Source organism: Tachyglossus aculeatus, chromosome 3 (genome assembly GCF_015852505.1).
Source record: "Tachyglossus aculeatus isolate mTacAcu1 chromosome 3, mTacAcu1.pri, whole genome shotgun sequence".
Taxonomy (NCBI): Eukaryota; Metazoa; Chordata; class Mammalia; order Monotremata; family Tachyglossidae; genus Tachyglossus; species Tachyglossus aculeatus.
Window position 1 is genome coordinate 24,963,594 of NC_052068.1, and position 18,435 is coordinate 24,982,028.

An 18,435-nucleotide genomic window follows, 5' to 3' on the forward strand; every position below is an offset into this window, starting at 1 on the left:
ATCAGTCAATCATATTTCTTGAGTGCTTTACTGTATAGAGCACTGTACTAAGCGCTTGGGAGAGCACAATATAGCAGAGTTGGTAGATACATTCCCTGGCCACAGCAAGCTCACAGTCCTCCTGTGTTTGCCCTCTTCCACCCACCCCTCAACCTGTTTTATTCCAAAAATGTTGTGGTCTACTTAGATCTTGTTTACAAAAAGGCATTTTTAAGGAGTTCTAATGTCATGGCCCTGGATGTCCCTCTAGGTCAGTAAAAATAAGAAAAAATCCTTCCATCTCATGGCACTCAGTTCAAAAGATTCAATTGAACATCGCTGTGGAGCTCCATTTCAGTTCTGAAATATGGATTTGGGTCTCCATCGATAAGAGCCTTATGTGTTGAGATGAAAGGAAACAGACCTCATTGATCAAGTTGGTGGGCACAGTCAAGTCCTCCCCTCTCTGCAAATGCCATATTTCAGGAGCTATTTTAGGTGAAGCAGTGGAGCCTGGTGGATAGATCACAGGATTGGGAGTCAAAAGGACCTGAGTTCTAATCCTGGCTCCACCACCTGTCTGCTGTGTGACCTTGGGTGAGTCACTTCACTTCCTCTGTGCCACTTACATCGTCTGTAAAATAGAAATAAAGAAGGGACCCCCATGTGGGTCAGGGACTTTGTCCAACCTGATTATCTTGTATCTATCACAGTGCTTAGTACAATGCTTGGCATATAATAAGCTCTTAACAAGTACCATAAAAAAAAGACGATCATTGGGATGAAGTGGATGTGGTCAAAGAGGAATTGTGAGGAAACAGATGCAAGGAGGGAAGGAATCAATCAATCAATCGTATTTATTGAGCGCTTACTGTGTGCAGAGCACTGTACTAAGCGCTTGGGAAGTACAAGTTGGCAACATATAGAGACAGTCCCTACCCAACAGTGGGCTTACAGTCTAGAAGGGGGAGATAGAGAACAAAAGCAAACATATTAACAAAATAAAATAAATAGAATAGATATGTACAAGTAAAATAAATACTTTATTTAGGGATGAGGGAAGAGGCACAGACACATAAAATAAGTGTTTTGAGCAGAATAGTCCAGAAGTCTTAAGGGATATGTTTCTGAATGTAAATTTCTGAGTTCTCAGGTATAGTCTACTTCCTGGCCTCACTGCGTATCCACTCTAAATATTCCCAACTGGTACCCCAGAAAATATCAGCATGCCACTGGAATTCTGGTTCTTGCATGGTGTTAATGGTTTTATATCATAGAACCACCTGGTGTAACGTAACTTACTGGCACATTCACTAAGTAGAACCTTAGACCCTGTGAAGTGAGCCAGTGTGATCAGGTAACCCCCGATCATAATTGTGAACCTAGAACCTTTAATTGATCTTGGAGTCATAGAATGATCCCAGGAAGGAATGTGAAGGGATTCAGATGTCTGCCACCTCTGTTGTAAATATTTAAACCATTCTGGACAGATAATAATAATAATAACATTGGTATTTGTTAAGCACTTACTATGTGCCAAGCACTGTTCTAAGTGCTAGGAGGATGCAGGGTGATCAGGTTGTCCCACGTGGGGCTCACAGTCTTCATCCCCATTTTAGAGATGATAATAATAATAATAATAATGATGATGGTATTTATTAAGCGCTTACTATGTGCCAAGCACTGTTCTAAGCACTAGGAGGATACAAGGTGATCAGGTTGTCCCATGTGGGGCTCACAGTCTTCATCCCCATTTTACAGATAATAATAATAATGAAGATGATGGTATTTATTAAGCGCTTACTATGTGCAAAGCAGTGTTCTAAGCGCTGGGGAGGTTACAAGGTGATCAGATTGTCCCACGGGGGAGCTCACAGATGAGGGAACTGAGGCCCAGAGAAGTCAAGTGACTTGCCCAAAGTCACACAGCTAAGTGACAGATGATTACCTCTTATCTTTCTTTAAAAAAAAGTGGTATTTGTTAAGCATTTGCTATGAGTCAGGCACTGTTCTAAATGCTAGGGTAGATACAAGCTAATCAGATTGGACACAGTCCCTGTCCCGCATAGGGCTCCCAGTCTTAATCCCTATTTTATGGATGAGGTAACTAAGGCACAGAGAAGTTAAGTGACTTGCCCAAGGTCACACAGCAGACCATTGGTGAAGCCGGGATTAGAACTCAGGTCCTTCTGACTTCCAGGACCCTGCTGAATCCATTAGACCATGCTGCTTCTCAACTGTCTTTCTAAAACTCTCCTTGGGTGCTGATTCTATACCCTCTTTTGCCAACCTGTTTCCTGACGTGTCAGAAAAGAGACTTTCTATCCCAGTGTGAGTCCCCTCCTATCCCAGCAACTTGGGCTAGGAGGAAGGTGTTGTTTTAAGAGGATCTAGACTGTGAGCCCACTGTTGGGTAGGGACCATCTCTATATGTTGCCAACTTGTGCTTCCCAAGCACTTAGTACAGTGCTCTGCACACAGTAAGCGCTCAATAAATATGATTGAATGAATGAAAGAAGATGCTCCCATCCAACTTTATGTAGGACAGAGAGATTTGGTTGGAGGGGGAGACAGAGGAAGGGGGCCTGGGCATCCCAGTTAGAGCCAAGACCTGTTACTACTTACTGTTTTCTTTGTCCTCTCCCAAGCACTTACTACAGTGCTTTACATATAGTAAGTGCTCAATCAATCAATCAATCAATCAATCGTATTTATTGAGCGCTTACTGTGTGCAGAGCACTGTACTAAGCGCTTGGGAAGTACAAGTCAGCAACATATAGAGACAGTCCCTACCCAACAGCAGGCTCACAGTCTAGAAGGGGGAGACAGAGAACAAAACCAAACATGCTAACAAAATAAAATAAATAGAATAGATATGTACAAGTAAGATAAATAGAGTAATAAATATGTACAAACATACATACATATATACAGGTGCTGTAGGAAAGGAGGTAAGATGGGGGGATGGAGAGGGGGACGAGGGGAAGAGGAAGGAAGGGGCTCAGTGTGGGAAGGCCTCCCGGAGGAGGTGAGCTCTCAGTAGAGCCTTGAAGGGAAGAAGAGAGCTAGCTTGGCGGATGGGCAGAGGGAGGCCATTCCAGGCCTGGGGGATGACGTGGGCCGGGGGTCGATGGCGGGACAGGCGAGAACGAGGCACGGTGAGGAGATTAGCGGCGGAGGAGCGGAGGGTGTGGGCTGGGCTGGAGAAGGACAGAAGGGAGGGGAGGTAGGAGGGGGCGAGGGGATGGACAGCCTGGAAGCCCAGGGTGAGGAATTTCTGCCTGATGCGCAGATTGATTGGTAACCACTGGAGATTTTTGAGGAGGGGAGTAACATGCCCAGAGCGTTTCTGGACAAAGACAATCCGGGCAGCAGCATGAAGTATGGATTGAAGTGGGGATTGAAGTGGGGAGTGGGTCAGGATTCTGGGTTGCCACTCTTCTCTGACCTGTTGGGTACTCCTCCAAATCCAAGGGTCAGGGCACAAGCCTGGAAGTTGCTCATTTGTAGAGTGGGGTCAACAGCAGTAGGAGAAGCAGCGTGGCTCAGTGGAAAGAGCACGGGCTTTGGAGTCAGAGTTCATGGGTTCAAATCCCTGCTCTGCCAATTATCAGCTATGTGACTTTGGGCAAGTCACTTAACTTCTCTGTGCCTCAGTTACCTCATCTGTAAAATGGAGATTAAGACTGTGAGCCCCCCGTGGGGCAACCTGATCATCATCAATCGTATTTATTGAGCGCTTACTATGTGCAGAGCACTGTACTAAGCGCTTGGGAAGTACAAATTGGCAACATATAGAGACAGTCCCTACCCAACAGTGGGCTCACAGTCTCACCTTGTAATCTCCCCAGCACTTAGAACAGTGCTCTGTACATAGTAAGCGCTTAATAAATGCCATCACTATGAAGAAGAGAGGCAACTGTAGGTTGCCCAGGGGTGGAGCCACGCTAGGCCACAGCGGGCAGGGCTACGTTCCCCTGGGGGCCAGGAACGTGACTGTGAGCCCACTTTTGGGTAGGGACTGTCTCTATATGTTGGCAACTTGTACTTCCCAAGCGCTTAGTACAGTGCTCTGCACACAGTAAGTGCTCAATAAATACGATTGATTGATTGATTGATTGATTGAGCCACCACTTTCCCAAAGCCAAGGTGCTCCTGCCCCATCACCTCCTGCCATGTGGGACTGGATGGTCCGGGGCCCCCGGGGAAGGAGCCCACATAGCGAAGTATGGGGTGGGAACTGGAGATAATCAATCAATCAATCAATCAATCGTATTTATTGAGCACTTACTATGTGCAGAGCACTACTAAGCGCTTGGGAAGTACAAATTGGAGATAGGTAGTGCACTCTGGAAGATGACTGCAAATCCAGGCCGGGCTCCGTACTTCTTTCTGGACTGGGCCTTGGGTTGGTTTCTCCACTGAGATTCATTCATTCAATCGTATTTATTGAGCGCTTACTGTGTGCAGAGCACTGTGCTAAGCACTTGGGAAGTACGAGTTGGCAACAGATAGAGACAGTCCCTACCCAACAGCGAGTGACAGTGGAGAAGTGCTTGCGTAGACGCCCATTTCTCCTTCTTTGGTCTTCGAAGTACACCGGTCAGCCTCTTTTCCTCAGAGTCCCTTCAAAGACTTGAATGACCTGGTATGTTAGCCCACATTCCTTTGGCTGGAGTCATTTTTGTAGTCATTGTGAAAGTGTGGGTGGGTGGGGGAGGGGGTCTGAAGAGCTCAGGAGGGTTTAGGGAAGCAAAGTATTTGGAAAAGAGCCAAAAGAACAGGGAGATTGAGAGGGAAAGAGCCCACAACAATACATGCCTTTGTTTCTTCCACATTCACTTATAAGCTACGGCGTGCTAATGAGAAAAAAAATTCAGAAAGGAATGATGCACTTTGGAAATGGGCTCAATTTCTTTTGGAAAGTAAGGAAAATTATTTTTTTTAGCTTTCTTCCCAATTTTGGTGGCCCTTAGAATAAAGGCAAAATTTCTCTGGAAAAGGTCTTGAATAAAGGCAAAATTTCTCTGAAAAAGGTCTTGAATAAAGGCAAAATTTCTCTGAAAAAGGTCTTGAGGGTCCCTTTGTGTTTCACTTCAGGTAAGACCAAAATACAAAAGAGGATCTGCCCACCCTAGACATTACAAGCTAATAGTCCCTCCACAAGCCTATCCTTTTCCCAAGCATTGGGGTGAGTGGGAAGGCCGGTATAACAGATTAAAACCAATGCTTCGGAATATCTCGTCAGTACGGATTATAATGTGCTGTTCTCTGAATCTGCAGTATCTAATTTCCCATCGCATTGCCCAGTTGCTTGCTGTCTAATGTCTTCTCCATTGCATCTGCCTTCTGCATCAACCTACGATAATGTTGCAGCGTTCAAGCCGTTTTCCAAAAGCTGCTCTTCTCCATTAATATCACGGTGTCTGGATCTGGTGTTGGGTGTGTGTTTGGCATCTCATTTTTAATTTTAATTCTTGCCAGTGTAATGTCTGCTAAAATGTTTCCCTTATAATTTGCTTGGTGATCACAGCCTTCTCATCATTCATTGAGCACAGGACCAGATCTCACAGAGTCTGAAAAGAGCTATGTGGTAAGATCGCTTGCTAAATAAAATCATCACGTTTCCAAAGAGAGTCCGTATTAAGCAGAGTAAACTCTTGAGCGGGTGAATTTGCTTTCCAAGTGGTAGGGGCGGAATTGCGTAAATGAGGAAAGAGAAAGGGGCCCTCAAAAAGAGCAGGTTGATTTAGGCAACACTGACCTCCCATTTACCTGTGGGTTGAGTTAAATGGATTAGTGCATGGTGGGGTGTATTCACTTGCATTTTTCTGTACTGAAATTGAGATGTTTATAACAGCTGCTGACTAATTTCAGACTCTTATGCTGCTGCTGCCTGTTTTAATATGTATACTAAATGCAAAATTCTTCTGTATCTTACCTGTTTTTCCATGCTTACACCTGGATCCCTTCTGCACTCCACTGCTGGATTTTTTTTTGTACCTGGATCTTCAACTCTGTTGTTTTCCTGGACTTGTGTGCGCTGCATCTGGAATGTCCCATCTCTTCCTGTCTCTTTTTCCCCTTGTTGACTGTCTTATGGGGGTTTCTGGATGTCACCGGGGCCACCTCGCAGGAAGCCGTTTGCAATGAGATCATAAACATTGCCGAAAAGTCTGTTCATTACTGCAGTACTGTGTCTCATCCTCTTGACTTTCATCACAAGGTGTCCCCTACTGACAATAAACAATCTCTAATCATTTCTCAGCAACCCCAAGCCCAGCAGCGAAGAACCACCCCCGACAGGAGTCACACTCCCCAAGATGTGTAAGTCATTTTTTTTATGGTATTTGTTAAGTGCTTACTGCGTGCAAAGCACTGTTCTAAGCCCTGGGGAGGATACAAGGGGATCAGGTTGTCATCATCATCACCAATCGTATTTATTGAGCACTTACTATGTGCAGAGCACTGTACTGAGCACTTGGGAAGTACAAATTGGCAACATATAGAGACAGTCCCTACCCAACAGTGGGCTCACAGTCTAAAAGGGGGAGACAGAGAACAAAACCAAACATACTAACAAAATGAAATAAATAGAATAGATATGCACAAGTAAAATAAATAGAGTAATAAATATGTACAAACATATATACATATATACAGGTGCTGTGGGGAAGAAAAGGAGGTAAGATGTGGGCGATGGAGAGGGGGACGAGGGGGAGAGGAAGGAAGGGGCTCAGTCTCTTAATCCCCATTTTGCAGATGAGGGAACTGAGGCACAGAGAAGTTGTGACGTGCCCAAAGTCACACAGCTGACAAGTGGCGGAGCCGGGATTAGAACCCGTGACCTCTGATTCCCTAGCCCGGGCTCTTTCCACTGAACCACACTGCTTCTCTGGGCTTTCTGGCGTTTCTCTAGAAATGCTTCTCATTTCTGCCAACTCTTCTGTTGGTTCTAGTTTAGGGCAGCTTTCTGCAAGGCTGCCCTAAACTTTCTTCACCCAGATCAATCAATCAATCGGTTGTATTTATTGAGCGCTTACTGTGTGCAGAGCACTGTACTAAGCGCTTGGGAAGTACAAGTTGGCAACAGGCAGGCAGCCTGTGAGGCGGGTCAGAAATTCTGGGGGTGAAAGAGCTGCCCACGGGAGTCGGGGTAGTTCAGCTCCTGTACAGGTCTCTACCGTGGCTTAGGGGAAAAATCAGGGGCTTGGGAGTCAGAGGATGTGGGTTCTAATGCCGCTCCACCATTCATTCATTCATTCAATCGTATTTATTGAGCGCTTACTGTGTGCAGAGCACTGTCTGCTGGGTGACCTTGGGCAAGCCACTTAACTTCTCTGTGCCTCAGTTACCTCATCTGTAAAATGGGGATTAAGACTGTGAGCCCCATGTGGGACAACCTGATTACCTTTGTATCTACCCCAGTGCTTAGAACAGTGCTTGGCCCATAGTAAGCACTTAACAAATACCGTAATTATTATTTTACAGTCAAGTGCTAATCGCTTAGGACAGTGCTCTGCATACAATAAGCGCTCTAATACCACTGATTGGTACTGCGCTAATAACTCATTAGGTGATTCATTCATTCAATCATATTTCTTGAGCGCTTACTGTGTGCAAAGCACTGTACTAAGTGCTTGGGAATTAAGTACTGTGTGCTCTGCACACAGTAAGTGCTCAATAAATACGATTGATGATGATGAAGTACAAGTTGGCAACGTATAGATACGGTCCCTACCCAACAGTGGGCTCACAGTCTAGAAGGGGGAGACAGAGAACAAAACCAAACATATTAACAAAATAAAATAAATATGTTCAAATAAAATAAATAGAGTAATAAATACGTACAAACATATAATGGTTAGTCTGTCTGAGCTTCAGCTTCCCCTCTGTAAAATGGGAATAATTCATTCCCTGCCCTTCCTCACAGCGTTATTGGGCAGACAAATGAGACGGCAGATGAGAAAACGTTTTGGAAAATAAAAACAGCTGGCTATTTCACGGATTAACTTAATTCTTACGACAGGCCTGGGGGATCAAATTGGCATCTCTGGCAGTCATATGAGGAACTTTCAAAAGTTCCACTACTGCACCCCACAACTGGCGGGGGGGCCCTGGCTGAAATCCCTGGGCCGTTTCAGTTGCCGTCACTTTGCCCAATGCATCTTAAGCAAGGAACAACAAGCTCATGACCCCACCCGCACTTAAAACCTGTCTCCTCCACTGCCTTTGGGCCCGGAGCAGCTGAGTGAGATGCATGACTCCTCAGGTAGATGTACCTTTGTCCGCTGTGTGACCTTGGACAAGTCACCTGACTTCTCTCCTCCTCAGTTCCCTCATCTGTAAAATGAGGTTAAGACTGTGAGTCCCATGTGGGACAGGGACTGTGTCAATCAATCAAGCAATCAATCGTATTTATTGAGCGCTTACTGTGTGCAGAGCACTGTACTAAGCGCTTGGGAAGTACAAGTTGGCAGCATATAGAGACAGTGTCCAATCTGATTACCTCAAGTCTACCGCAGTGCTTAGAACGGTGCTTGACACATAGCGTTGAACAAATGCCGTCATTATTATTATTATTTATTTGACCATTTATGACTTCTAGCATCATTCTTCAGCTCTCCTTCCTTCCTCTTGGTGGAAACGGAAATGAAAAAAGCACGGTACCAAAGAGAAGCACCTCTAATTTTTTTTTATGGTATTTAAGTGCTTTCTATCTGTCAAACGCTGTTCTAAGCACTACGCTAGGTACAAGCTAATGAGGCCGGACACGGTTCCCGTCCCCCGTGGGGCTCACAGTCTAAGTAGGAAAGTTTTTGCAGTTAAGGAAACTGAGGTACTGAGAGGTCACACAGCGGGCAGTTGGGAGAACCGGGATTAGAACCCAGGTCCTTCTGACTCCCGAGCCCTGCTCGCTTCACCAGGCCCTGCTGGTTCTGTAATGGTTAGACCAGTGTTCTGGCAGTAGAAAGTCTTACATACTTTTATTGCCTCTTTCCCTGTTCAATCGTTATATGAGGTTTACACAGGTTTTACCTGTTCCTCAGAGCCCTCCCCTCCCCCAAACCTGTTTCCCTCCCATGCTCAATCGGTTGTATTTATTGAGGGCCTGCTGAAGCGGAGAATTTGGGAGTGCAAAATTAGACCCAATCCCTGCTCTCATGGAGTTTGCATCCTTCCGTCTCTTCTAACAGGGTGAGAAGAGCTGGGGTAGTAATAATAATAACAGTAATATTTATTATTTATTATTATTTATTTATTATTTATTATTTGCTTATCATATTTATTTATATCCTATTTATTGAGCACTTACTGTATGCAGAGCACTGTACTAAGGAGAGTACAACAATAAACGGACACATTCCCTGCCCATAACAAGCTTACAGTCTAGAGACAAGGGAATAAAGGAATAAAAAGAGGAATAAGGGAAAGGGAAAGGAGACAATTTCCTCAACTACTGGCTAGTGTCATATCAATAGAATTATATTGTCAGTGTGTGCCTTGCTAAACTGCACCTATAATCCAAGAGGTGCCCTGGGGTTTCTGAAAGGGCTGGAAATAGGCTATTTTTTTCTCCCCAGAGAAGCAAGGTGGCTCAGTGGAAAGAGCCCGGGCTTTGGACTCAGAGGTCATGGGTTCGAATCCCGGCTCCGCCACATGTCTGCTGTGTGACCTTGGGCAAGTCACTTAACATCTCTGAGCCTCAGTTACCTCATAGGGACTGTCTCTATATGTTGCCATCTTGTACTTCCCAAGTGCTTAGTACAGTGCTCTGCACACAGTAAGCGCTCAATAAATACGATTGATTGATTGATTGATCTGTAAAATGGGGATTAAGACTGTGAGCCCCACTTGGGACAATTTGATCACCTTGCGCTTAGAACAGTGCTCTGCACATAGTAAATGCTTAACAAATGCCATTATTATTATTATTATTATTATTACTGTTATTTCCCATATTAGTAATACAGATAGAAAACGTCTTCCGTTATTAATTGTGGTATTTGTTAAGGATTTACTGTGTGCAAAGAACTGTACTAAGCACTGGGGTAGATAGAAGATAATCAGTTTGGATATAGCCCCTGTTATTTCCCGTATTAATAATACAGATAGAAAACGTCTTCCATTATTAATTGTGGTATTTGTTAAGGATTTACTATGTGCGAAGAACTGTACTAAGCACTGGGGTAGATAGAAGATAATCAGATTGGATATAGCCCCTGTTATTTCCCATATTAGTAATACAGATAGAAAACGTCTTCCATTATTAATTGTGGTATTTGTTAAGGATTTACTATGTGCGAAGAACTGTACTACGCACTGGGGTAGATAGAAGATAATCAGTTTGGATATAGCCCCTGTTATTTCCCATATTAGTAATACAGATAGAAAACGTCTTCCATTATTAATTGTGGTATTTGTTAAGGATTTACTATGTGCAAAGAACTGTACTACGCACTGGGGTAGATAGAAGATAATCAGATTGGATATAGCCCCTGTTATTTCCCATATTAGTAGTACAGATAGAAAATGTCTTCCATTATTAATTGTGGTATTTGTTAAGGATTTACCATGCGCAAAGAACTGTACTAAGCACTGGGGTAGATAGAAGATAATCAGATTGGATTTAGTCCCTGCCCCACGCAGTAGCGGGGGTGGGAGGGACCGCAGTCTGACTCTGAATCCCCTTCTGAAGGAAATCATTAGTCGGAGGTTCCCCACTTACCTCTGACCACCGCTAATCATAAATATCAAAGTTCGCAGTGCTCGTGACGCTCTCCTTCTCTTTCCCTCCCTCACTCTCTCCCGTAGATTTAGCTACCAAGCCTTATATAGCTATATTCCTCAGAATGATGATGAGTTGGAACTCCGGGATGGAGATATTGTTGATGTCATGGAGAAATGTGATGACGGCTGGTTTGTTGGTGAGTGCACTTTCTGACGTTTGTTTCTGCATTGGCCCTGAAAATAAGGTAAAGGCCAAATGAGCAGCAAAAAAAAGCACCGATCTCCCCATATGATATAGGCTTTCCAGAGAAGGTACCGACGCAAGGAGCTTAAGACACTGGCTTAAGTGAGGGATGGCAGGTGAGGTGCCTGTCACCCCTGCTCCACCTCCCCTCCCCACCATCCTCTCTCTGAAACTGACATGGAAGCAAGGGGGAATAATAATAATAATAATGCTGGCATTTGTTAAGTGCTTACTATGTGCAAAGCACTGTTCTAAGCGCTGGGGGGGATACGACTCTAGGAAAATTTCCCCCGGGGTGGGCCTCGGAACTGGCTATAAGCTAGAATCAGTCAGTCAATTGAGCGCTTACTACATGTAGAGCACTGTACTAAGGGCCTGGGAGAGTTCAGTACAACAGAATTAGCAGCTGCAATCCCTGCCCGTAACAAAGTCAGAAGCTGCACAGCCAGCACAAATTCATTCATTCATTCATTCATTCATATTTATTGAGCACTTACTGTGTGCAGGGCACTAAGTGCTTGGGAAGTACAAGTTGGCAACATATAGAGACGGTGCCTACCCAACAGTGGGCTCACAGTCTAGAAGGGGGAGACAGAGAACAAAACAAAACGTATTAACAAAATAAAATAAATAGAATATATATGTACAAATAAAATAAATAAATGGAGTAATAAATACGTACAAACATCCAACTCCATTTCATTCAAAGTTGCTCATAAATACAGTCAGTCATGAATTGACTGACCTCCCAACTGCCTTAAAGACCCCTCTCTCCCACCTAAATTGTCCAGCTAGGGTGGCCAGATCAATACCCCCCAGGCCACCTTTCCCCTCCCTCCTGCAAAGCTATATCTACCCTTTCTAGTGTAGCATGCACACTCTATATGTTTAAGGCAACAAGATGGTGTTGCCTCAGTTGTTGTCTGAAAGTCCAGTTTGACTGACCGGTTGGAGGAAGGTAGTCGTTATTCTCGGCATTATTATTGTTATAATAATAATAATAATAATAATGATAGCATTTATTAAGCTCTTACTATGTGCAAAGCACTGTTCTAAGTGCTGGGGAGGTTACAAGGTGATCAGGTTGTCCCATGGGGGGCTCACAGTGTTAATCTCCATTTTACAGATGAGGTAACTGAGGCACAGAGAAGTTAAGTGACTTGCCCAAAGTCACACAGTTGACAATTGGCGGAGCTGGGATTTGAACCCATGACCTCTGACTCCAAAGCTCATGCTCTTTCCACTGAGCCACGCTGCTTCTCTGATCACCATCATTATTCAATCAGTCATACTTCTTGAGTACTTACTATGTGCAGGACACTGTACTAAGTACCTGGGAGAGTGTAATACAAAATTAGCAGACCTGTTCCCTGTCCGTACAAACATACAGTGTAGAGGGGGAGATGGACATTAATGTGAATAAATAATTTATAATATGTAATTTAAATATATGTTCATAGTGGTCTTTGTACATCATTGTATTATACTTTGTATATGACAGGAAAGATCCAAGATTATGAGACCCAACACAGTCTCTGTACCACACAAGACTCCCAATCTATTTTATCTCAGTCTTAGAGATGAGGAAACTGAGGCACCGAGAGATTCAGCGACTTGCCGACGGTTGTCCTTCATATTTGAAGAAGACGCACACTAGGCCAGTGGCAGACCTAACGAAAGGCTTCTGGTTCACAGTCCAGTACTATTTCCATTGACCACAACAGAATTTCTTCAAATTCTCTCTTCCCCTAACAGCTTCTTGGTTTAAGCTTTGGACCACGGATGGGTTCATTCCCTCCATCTTTGCCAACTCTTAGACTAGCCAGGTGTGGGATTTTCGCACTGAGGGCAGGACTCCCCCTTCTAGACTGTGAGCCCGCTTTGGGGTAGGGACCGTCTCTATATGTTGCCAACTTGTACTTCCCAAGCGCTTAGTACAGTGCTCTGCACACAGTAAGCGCTCAATAAATACGATTGAATGAATGAATGACTCACACTTGCCTCCCTCCCCACCTCCTTCCTCCTGTTCACCAGTGTTGTAGCGTACAACATTTGAAAGCCATTTACAGAAGACTCTCCAAGGAAGACTCCCGAATTGGGTTATTCTATGTGGTAATATACCAGTGGTAGCCTGTTCAAAAAAAAGGACAATTATGTGTTGAGATGACTCATCAATCAATCAATCAATCGTATTTATTGAGCGCTTACTGTGTGCAGAGCACTGTACTAAGCGCTTGGTAAGTACAAGTTGGCAACACATAGAGACGGTCCCTACCCAACAGTGGGCTCACAGTCTAGAAGGGGGAGACAGAGAACAAAACAAAACATATTAACAAAATAAAATAAATAGAATAGATATGTACAAGTAAAATAAATAAATAAATAGAGTAATAAATACAAACAAACATATATACATATATACAGGTGCTGTGGGGAAGGGAAGGAGGTAAAGCGGGGGGGATGTGTTTCTCTGGCTTTCTAAAATTTATTGTACACAAATAATGTATAAGATGCTAGAATTTTCTAGAGTCTATATGCCTATCTATAAATTACTTACTCTAAGTTGTTTATATTAATGCATCTCCCCCTCTAAATTGTAAGCTCAATGTGGTCAGTGAATATCTGCCAACTCTATTGTATTGTATTATTCCAAGCACTTAGTACAGTGCTTTGCACAGAGTAATCACTCAATAAATACTATTGATGATAGAATTATTGGGCTTCAAACTAAATAAGCAGTTTTTACCCAGCAGACAAGCAATACACTGGTACAACATAAATAAATAAAAAAAGAATTCCCCCCTTCGTTTATTTAGGGGAAGAAAAAAGAAGCTTCCAGTAATACTCTTAGTCATATATGTACGTCTCTCTTCATAGGCACTTCCAGAAGAACAAGACAATTTGGTACTTTCCCGGGAAACTACGTGAAACCTCTGTATTTATAAAAGGCTGAAGAACCGACCAAGATGGTGTTGTTGAAGGCTGAAGTATAAGTCATGAGTGGATTTCTTTACTCTGCCGACGGACTCAGAAATTGTTGGATGTAAAAGTTGAAGTAAGACATGTGAAGGAGTTGAGGTGATGTAGTACAGTGTTGTGTTTATTGAACCTGAGGACTTGTCTGTTTAATACCGGAGAGGCAAGATTTTGTTTGCTGAACAGACACAGGAAGTGGATTGCTAATTGACTTTGCCCTTGGAGGACCCTCCTCTGCCCCTTTACTTCCCCACCTGGAATTGATGTCAAGTCAAATTCAGGGGGGCAAGTGGCCAGCTGTTCCCCTCCCCTACTTGCCGCTGGGGCTGGTTCGGTCCCTGCCGAAGCCCAGAGCAGTGGGGCTATGGGATGGATCCAGGAGTTCCCCGAGGCTCTCTTTCTTCCCAGGAAGCTGGCTCGGTCCCACGGCTCTCTGGGAATCCCGGCCTCTTTCTGGTTCGACCCGGGCTCCGACTCGGCCGGCCCTCGCGTGGTTTTCCAGTTGTGAATCCGTCCTGGCCCTTCCAGGCCTCACGTCCGCCGTTTTCCATACCCCTGGGGCTCCGACAATGAAGTATCAGCTCGGGAGACAAGTCGGCTGAAGTTGTTGAAGGAACAGAACGGGTTGGATTCGGGTGGGAGAGAAGTCAGAGGTGTCTGTAGCTCCTGGGATAGCGTGCGGTCCGTCCCTTTCCATCTTGACGGCTCCCAAAGCGAACGCTACCAGTTGGGTGGAATTCCATTGGAAAGGTTTCCTTTGTGATACGCACTTTAAAGTGCCACGGTGCAAAGCTCTGCGGGTGGAAACCGATTCATTTTGAATAATTGTTTGGCAGGTGATTTAAAATTGTATGGCCGTCCAAAAACACAGTGGTCAGGTGTAGTCTGAAAGGGTGGCAAACAGGGCTGATACCTTGTGATACTTAGGCCCGGGGGCAGCTTTTAGCTCTCGCCGCATGCCGGAATGCCAGAGACACTGGCCGTATGCGAGGATCCCAGGGGTGCCAATCCAAGTATCGCGGCTAGTGTGGGCACCGAGACAGCAGATAACTCCTGTGATTGCTTAAAGGAAGGCTGGGAGTGCCCGCCGTCGGGAAGGCACAGTCTTGGGAACAAACAGCGTTACTTGAACGCGCAAGGGCCGCCCACCAGTCCCACCCGTGTCCGGCGTTTCCAGGGAATTCCGAGTTTCCAGTGTCCCACCGCCACATGGACACACCGCTGTTTCTACTCCCCAGCTGCCGACGCCAACCCAGTCGCGGCTAAAATTTGGCTTTGCTCTCTCTCTGCAGAGGGATGGAGTGTCTCTCTTTTGCTAGGGGATCAGAGTGTGTTTATGTGTGCGTGCGCGTGCGTGTGTGTGTACATTTCAGCACTACAGGACTGCACTCATTTTGAAATGTCACCTTAACATTCAACGTTTTCCCTGGTTTTTTGATTCAAACTGTTACTGACAAAATATGATTGACATGGATTTTTTTTTTGGGGGGGGTGCTTCTTGATTAAGTAATTTTGATCACCTCTGAATACAGCTAGAAAATCAAACCAATATGTAAAGCTACATTTCCATGTATTGCCAGCAACACTTATTTGTACACCTTTAGAACAACTGGCTTGTTACATTTGCCCATAATCAAAAACAGTGCTGTTTGATATGAAAAAAGGATCGTTAGAACTTGCGTTAAACTTCTTGCTTCCTCTGTGTTACCAACAAGTAGCAAAAGTTTCCAATTGCTGTTTTGTCATAAGACATTTAGTAATATAAATTCCTATTTTTATGCTGATGTGTTTATACAGGTTTATTAACAGCAAGTACAACTAACTGATAGCATGACTTGCAATACATTTTGATATTATAGCCATGCTCCTGAGTCTAAAGGAAAAGGAAAAATACTTATCTTTTACAGTCTCTCTGAGATGAGTGAAAGAGAAGAAATTGCATACTTCAAAAGTGGGACTGTAAATATGTATATTTAACTTTGTATAGACCATGTACCTACCTTGTATAGAAAAATAATTTAAACAGTTTGAATGAAAGGAAATGAAAGGCAGTTCTGAAGTTTTTGGCGTTTTTATTTAAATGAAGGAATTCTGTGTAATTTCACAAGAAGAATTGTAGCACAAGCTATCCGTTACTAAATGGCTGCAGATTTTACACTATCACTATTTGTGGGGGTGAGGTAACCCTAATCTTCCTATGTTTTATTCTTCCGTTTTTCTTTTGCATTCCTGTTTTCTACAGTAATGTTTAGTCCTGTTAGAATCGGTGAATTCGAAATTAAAACCCTGAAAGAAATAGCGACACTGGCTTTATTATAACCAAGTAATTTTAAGCCTTGCCATTTAAATTACACACACGGCGCATATATGTATGCACACAGAGATTTATTGTTCATTTACTTTTCTTATTGCAGTGGATTGTGATTTGACAATAAATAGAAAGGTTGAATTACTACTGTTTCTTGTACAGATTATTTAATAAACCTTATTCAGAGTTGTGTGCGTATGTGTTTTCTTACTCGGGAGGTGGCAGGATGTCCTTAGCCCCATTCATTCATTCATTCAATCGTATTTATTGGGCGCTTACTGTGTGCAGAGCACTGTACTAAGCGCTTGGGAAGTACTCACAGTCTAGAATAAAAGGATGGGGTGTGGGAAGCGCAAGTAGGAGGGACAGATTTTGATAACAGGCAGGGGACTTTCTCTTGAGAGAGACATTGAAAAGGATGTAGGGGTGGGAGGGAGTGAAGAGGAGATTCGAGAAGCAGCGTGGCTCAGTGGAAAGAGCACGGGCTTTGGAGTCAGAGGTCATGGGTTCGAATCCCAACCACCACATGTCTGCTGTGTGACCTTGGGCACGTCACGTCACTTCTCTGAGCCTCAGTTACCTCGTCTGTAAAATGGGGATGAAGACTGTGAGCCCCATGTGGGACAACTTGATCACCTTGTATCCCCCCCAGCGCTTAGAACAGTGCTCTGCACATAGTGAGCACTTAACAAATGCCATTATTATTATTATTTGAAGGAGTTCAAGCCTGATGGACACAACTTTATTTGCAAAGCAGCTGCCAGACCATAAGGGGCGAGAGGTGGGGGGAAGTTTGGGTACCAGGGATTTCAGGAGGGAGGTGGCCAGATGAAATACAGATGACAGTGTTTTGTCAAATGGTCATCCAATAACCGGGTGATGTTAGTTCGACTATTACAGTGTTCCACTACTGACACTATCATCATCATCAATCATATTTATTGAGCGCTTACTGTGTGCAGAGCACTGTACTAAGCGCTTGGGAAGTACAAGTTGGCAACATATCATCATCATCATCATCAATCGTATTTATTGAGCGCTTACTATATGCAGAGCACTGTACTAAGCGCTTGGGAAGTACAAATTGGCAACATATAGAGACAGTCCCTACCCAACAGTGGGCTCACAGTCTAAAAGGGGGAGACAGAGAACAAAACCAAACATACTAACAAAATAAAATAAATAGGATAGATATGTACAAGTAAAATAAATAAATAAATAAATAAATAGAGTAATAAATATGTACAAACATATATACATATCCCTACCCAACAGTGGGCTCACAGTCTAAAAGACTGTGAAACTACCGTAACCCTGGTCAAGCTACTTAGATTGGGCTTCCTCTGGATTTTCCCCAACTAGCTTTCTTCTCCCAGTCTCACCCCACAGCTTCTCACTGTATCGGAGGTTTTATTCTTGGAAAAGTGATTTTGTCTCTCCAGATGTAATACCATACTGGAGGCTAATCAATCAATCAATCAATCAGTCATATTTATTGAGTGCTTACTGTGTGCAGAGCACTGTACTAAGCACTTGGGAAGTAGAAGTTGGCAACATATAGAGACAGTCCCTACCCAACAGCGGGCTCACAGTCTAGAAGGGGGAGACAGAGAACAGAACCAAACATATTAACAAAATAGAATAGGTATGTACAAGTACCTCTCTCATGCCATGTTGAGAAGATAAACATATTTATTACTCTATTTCTTTTACTTGTACATATCTATTCTATTTATTTTATTTTGTTAGTATGTTTGGTTTTGTTCTCTGTCTCCCCCTTTTAGACTGTGAGCCCACTGTTGGGTAGGGATTGTCTCTATATTTTGCCAACTTGTACTATCCAAGCGCTTAATACAGTGCTCTGCACGCAGTAAGTGCTCAATAAATACGATTGATGATGATGATAAACTGTAGACACTATCAGTAGACATTTAATCCTGGATTCTTAAATGTACCAGAGGATTTTTAGAACTCTAACCTTCTGTAGCCACAAACAAAAAACACCCAAATGTATCTTTAAAAGCCCATTCCCGAAGCTAACAGCCAGAGCCGAGTCCTGAAAAGGCAGGACGCTTATTCAGATAAGCTCTTTTTTATCTTCCCGTGGGCATGTTTGGTACTCAAATATGTACAGTGATATATACCTTATACATACGCAGTATCCCATCTGATGTGCAGGCATAGCTGGGAATTGTAA

At 43.7% G+C, this 18,435-nt stretch overlaps 1 protein-coding gene across 15 annotated transcripts in view; it reads left to right on the top strand.

The window, feature by feature from the left end:
- The window catches only part of SORBS1 (sorbin and SH3 domain containing 1), a 132,072-nt gene extending 115,644 nt beyond the window's left edge, over window positions 1-16,428 (top strand). For 9 of the 15 annotated variants that reach the window (XM_038743542.1, XM_038743543.1, XM_038743544.1 and 6 more), the window contains 3 exons: window positions 6,248-6,306; window positions 10,795-10,907; window positions 13,832-16,428. In XM_038743542.1, coding sequence (XP_038599470.1) covers window positions 6,248-6,306; window positions 10,795-10,907; window positions 13,832-13,899 — 240 coding nt within the window. In that variant the 3' untranslated portion in view covers window positions 13,900-16,428. Of the gene's footprint in view, window positions 1-6,115; window positions 6,307-10,794; window positions 10,908-13,831 lie in introns of all 15 variants that reach the window. The other 6 variants (XM_038743535.1, XM_038743536.1, XM_038743537.1 and 3 more) reach the window with 1 other exon arrangement.
- The last annotated feature ends 2,007 nt before the right edge of the window (window positions 16,429-18,435 follow it).